This window comes from Babylonia areolata, chromosome 6, assembly GCF_041734735.1.
Source record: "Babylonia areolata isolate BAREFJ2019XMU chromosome 6, ASM4173473v1, whole genome shotgun sequence".
NCBI lineage: Eukaryota > Metazoa > Mollusca > Gastropoda > Neogastropoda > Buccinidae > Babylonia > Babylonia areolata.
Window position 1 is genome coordinate 26,210,424 of NC_134881.1, and position 4,355 is coordinate 26,214,778.

At 42.0% G+C, this 4,355-nt stretch overlaps 1 protein-coding gene across 1 annotated transcript in view; it reads right to left on the reverse strand.

Moving 5' to 3' along the window:
• Nucleotides 1-2,473: 2,473 nt before the first annotated feature.
• LOC143283338 (uncharacterized) overlaps nt 2,474-4,355 on the reverse strand; it is a 12,643-nt gene continuing 10,761 nt past the window's right edge. Inside the window, exons 6-7 of the mRNA XM_076589543.1 lie at nt 3,418-3,571; nt 2,474-2,835 (exon numbers count right to left, since the gene is read on the reverse strand). Of these exons, the coding sequence (XP_076445658.1) occupies nt 2,692-2,835; nt 3,418-3,571 (298 nt within the window). The 3' untranslated portion in view covers nt 2,474-2,691. The remainder of the gene's footprint in view (nt 2,836-3,417; nt 3,572-4,355) is intronic.

Sequence of the window (4,355 nt, forward strand, 5' to 3'; positions counted from 1 at the left end):
CGAGGTTTCACGTGGTGAAAAACATTCATGACAAAAGTTATACAATGGTCCTTCAATAAGACTTGCAGTGCAGCTGTCCTCTCTCTCTCTCTCTCTCTCTCTCTCTGATGGTGATGCGTGATGATAAATGTATGTTGGTGTAGATGTGTGTGAATGTATGAGTGGTTGTGCGTCAGCGTGTGCGTGTGGATGAGCATAATTTGGTTCATTATTGATTGTTTGCTTTTGGATTCGTGTTTCTATTTCAGCCAAACAATTTTGGTCAATGCATATAGGCACTATGTTTTGTAACCCCCTTGCCAGAAGGGTATCTTTGCCAATGGCAATAAAATCAGTGTCAGTGATGGTGATAAAAAAGTAGAGGGAGCTGAAACGGAAGAGAGTCATTCTGAGAATGCGATGGAATAACTCCTCCCGGGAGTTGTCATATCAGTCCATGCACTCGGAGAGTATGTCTGGGTGCATGGAAGAAGCACTGCCCAATGCTGTTTCATGTCTCTTTCATGTTTGAAACCACTCCTGAGAGTACCGTCCGTGGGGATGGTGGGGGATGGGAAGGAGGTCGTTCGTTGTAAGAGCGTGTAACGTGACAGTGAGAAAGGAGAGAAGAAGAAGAAGAGGAGATGGTGGGTGCCTTTATCGTGAAGAAAGAAAAAAAAAGGGTTAATTTGGTGATCGTGTGACCGCACGTACACGTATAAATATCGTCCAAAACAACATTAGTGTGTTAGCTTTCAAAGAAGCAGCTGCCATAGTAAGTCATGTATCTGACTATATTGGGGTATCCGCACATTATGTACAAACAAGATGAAACAACAACCACTATGCGTGAAACTGGATACTGAGGCGACAGGAAGGTGGATGGGAAAAAGGAGAGTCAGTGAGGGATGGGGGATTAGCTGGTGGGGTGGGGGAAGGAGGATGGAGGGGGGAAGAAAGGGTGGGGGTAGGGAGTGGGGAGGCTCACGAGCTTCGCCATGTGACGCACGCTTGTGGTGGTGACTCCAGCGAGATGGTAGAGCCATATCAACATTCATTTATATTGGATTTGTCCCATCAGGGTGGCGGGGGTGGGGGACACAAAATCGTCACCGAAGCTGATTGACACTTTTGTTTACTTTGCTGGTAGAAGTACGGTTGTATAAAGAAATGTGTGTGTGTGTGTGTGTGTGTGTGTGTCTGTGTGTGTGTGTGTGTCTGTGTGTGTGTGTGCATGCGTGAAATGGTATTTTTTTCTGGTAAATTTATTCTATAACAAGAAAGGCAAGGCCTTCAAGACTCACTTGTGACATACACTTAAAGGAAAAAAAAGAGATAATAACAATAATGAAACATATAAAATAGTTTGTTGAAATGTGTTCTCTATTCATTATTATGATTAAGTAAAGCTTCGCGTTATGGAAAAAAAAAAGGGGGGGGGGGGGTTCCACTCAGATTCGAACCATGGATGTTCAAATCGAGAATGAGTTGTTTTATCCGCTGCGCTAACGCAGTTTCGACAATGGTATTCAAAAATCATTATTTGAGCATGCTATTTCAGTGGAATACATCGACAACGGTAATCGAAGTGATAACGCTGTTCAAATCGTTTTATTTTGGTATATCTCGGGAATTTAGTATATCTCGGGCATTTAGTATATCTCGGGCATTTAAGAAGTCCGAGGTAAAGGACACGTTCCCATCGCCTTAAACACCTGCAATATGTGTCCGTTTTCAAAAGATCTGCAGAGATCTATGTTCGTCAAGCTCTTAACACTCACAAAAAAAACGAGGTCATGGCGTATTCTGAACACACGTTGTCTGCCTTCGGGCAGCTGCAAAGCGGTAACAGTGTTTTCGAAATCCGGATCGAGCATCAACTAAATTTAACCCTTAATAATTCGGAAATACAGCTAAGCTCGGGAGAGGTTCAACCTATTACTAGTATAACTGTGAAGATTTTTTTCCTATGTTTAAGCCAACTTTGGTATTGGAAGACAAAGTATTTCGAGAGAAAATGGCAATGTTAAAGTTTACCACGGACACACACACACACACACACACACACACACACACACATACAGAGAGAGAGAGAGAGAGAGAGAGAGAGAGAGAACCGAATACCGGGTTATGACATAGACTCACTTCATTTACACAGGTGAGTCAAAAAGAGGGAACTCATAGACTTCATACATTTTCGTTAGAGAGGTTGAGTGAAATCTGACACAGACAGGAAGAAAGACAGACGGAGAAAAAGAGACAGACACAGGGGGTGAGAGACAGACTGACCAACAGATGGACATGCATGCAATGCAGACCTGTAGATAGATAAACCAACAGAAAGGCAAACAGACAAAAAGGAAAAAAAAAATGTTCGTACATAATTACAAACATGTTTGAAAGAAGAAGAAGAAGAAGAAGAAGAAGAAGAAAACAACAAAAACAAAAAACATGCAGTTTATTTTTCTATGCAACTGATTTCCGTTTTTGTTTGCTTGCTTGTTTGGTTAGGGTTGGTTTTTTTTTTTTTTGGTTTTTTTTTTTTTTTTAAATTTCTTGTGAGATAGGGTTCACTTCACAGCAAGCCGACAGCGTGTGAAGGATCAGGACGAGACACATGCCTCAGTCGATTGTAATAGATCACACCTTTCAGGTCTCAGGGAACAATGTCTTTTATCGTCCCTCGTCGTCCTCGTCTTCGCCAGTGCTGGTCTACGCAAAAGCCATGTCTGCGGCGCACATTGTCTTCAACTTGGCTGAGACGACTTCCAGTTTGCGACAACCGTCCAGATGGCTCGCTAGCTCGTTGCAGGCAACTGCACTGGTGTAGTTACTGCAGACGAAGTCCACGCAGTTCTGGAAAGAGAGAGAGAGAGAGAGAGAGAGAGAGAGAGAGAGAGAGAGAGAGAGAGAGAGAGAGAGAGAGAGAGAGAGAGAGAGAGAGAGAGAGAGAGAGAGAGAGAGAACAAAGAAGAGAGTCAACTTTTCAACTTTTAATTCCGAAACTGCAGACAGAAATCTGCGTCCAAGCCATAAGGTTCTTTCTTGCAAAGGAGAGTCCAAAGTGGGCCTATCAATTCAGAAACTGCATACGAGGCAGAGGAGCAGGAATTAAAAACACGACAACGTGAACATTACTTAAGTGGACGCGTAAGAACAAAGACACACCAACACACACACACACACACACACACACACACACACACACATATATATATATATATATATACACACACACCCTCTCTCTTTCACACACACACACACACACACACACACACACACACACACACACACACACACATTCATGTCATGGCAAAACCTACTTTAAAAAAAATTCACTTATGGAAAAAAAAACCCACCATAACACCATCAACGCAGCTCAGTAAAAACGCAAAACAATGTAGGAAGTAAGAGCTGAATTCGTTATCTGTAACATACTTTGAAAACAGCTTTGGGAGAATGGTTCCACTTCAAGGTGCACTCGATGAACTTGGCGCTGTAGACAATGGGCCAGCAGTATTTCATGGCATCAACTTGCAGACCATCACACTTCGTGGTCATGATTGAATTGGCCATTCTGCAGTCAGAATCTCTGAAACAACCAACAGGAGAAATCAGCTGGCTTCTTTGTTTCAGCGTCAGCGTGAACGCATGAATCCGTTGTGTAGATTGGTGACAGAAATCTGTAAAGAAACCATGGGGACAGGAGAGATCAGAACAGACACACACGCACACGTTAATCCTTCTTTTTTTTCTTCTTCTTTTTTCCCCCCCTTTTTTCCCGTCACCTATACAAGAATTTATTTTGTGAACAGTGAGTACGAAATGCATTTCCTTTGGATATGATAGCTGTTTTGTGTGAAACTAGGTTTATCATCTCCAATTCAATCCCCATATATTTACATTCACCTTGTTACTTATTTTCAACATTGTGCCATTGATAAAGCGACGAAGGAGATAGATTAGACGTTTCCTGGAGTCAACAACCATTTCTTTCATTTTGTATTAACATTTATGTTAAACAATTGTCCTTGCGTGTGGAGGAAAAATCCCACCTAGTTGATATTTCATATTACATTTTCTCACTAGACTTTCAGATAAACAAGTGTCCAACAAGACTAGAATATCGTATTCATTGCTTTCCTAATAAGGATGATTATGTGATGAATCAGTCGTTCCTGGCACACGATGAAACTACACTCTGAGGCTGGTGTTTGCAATGGGAGAGCAATGGGAATGAACCTATTGAAGAATGGCTTAGTTATTTCTCTTTGTCCCGTCGGCAGACACCGGGCCCACTGGCAAGATACCAATGAATATGTGTTTACATGTACTTAGTTTTGCTCCGTAGTAGAGTACGTGATCCACAAGAAAAA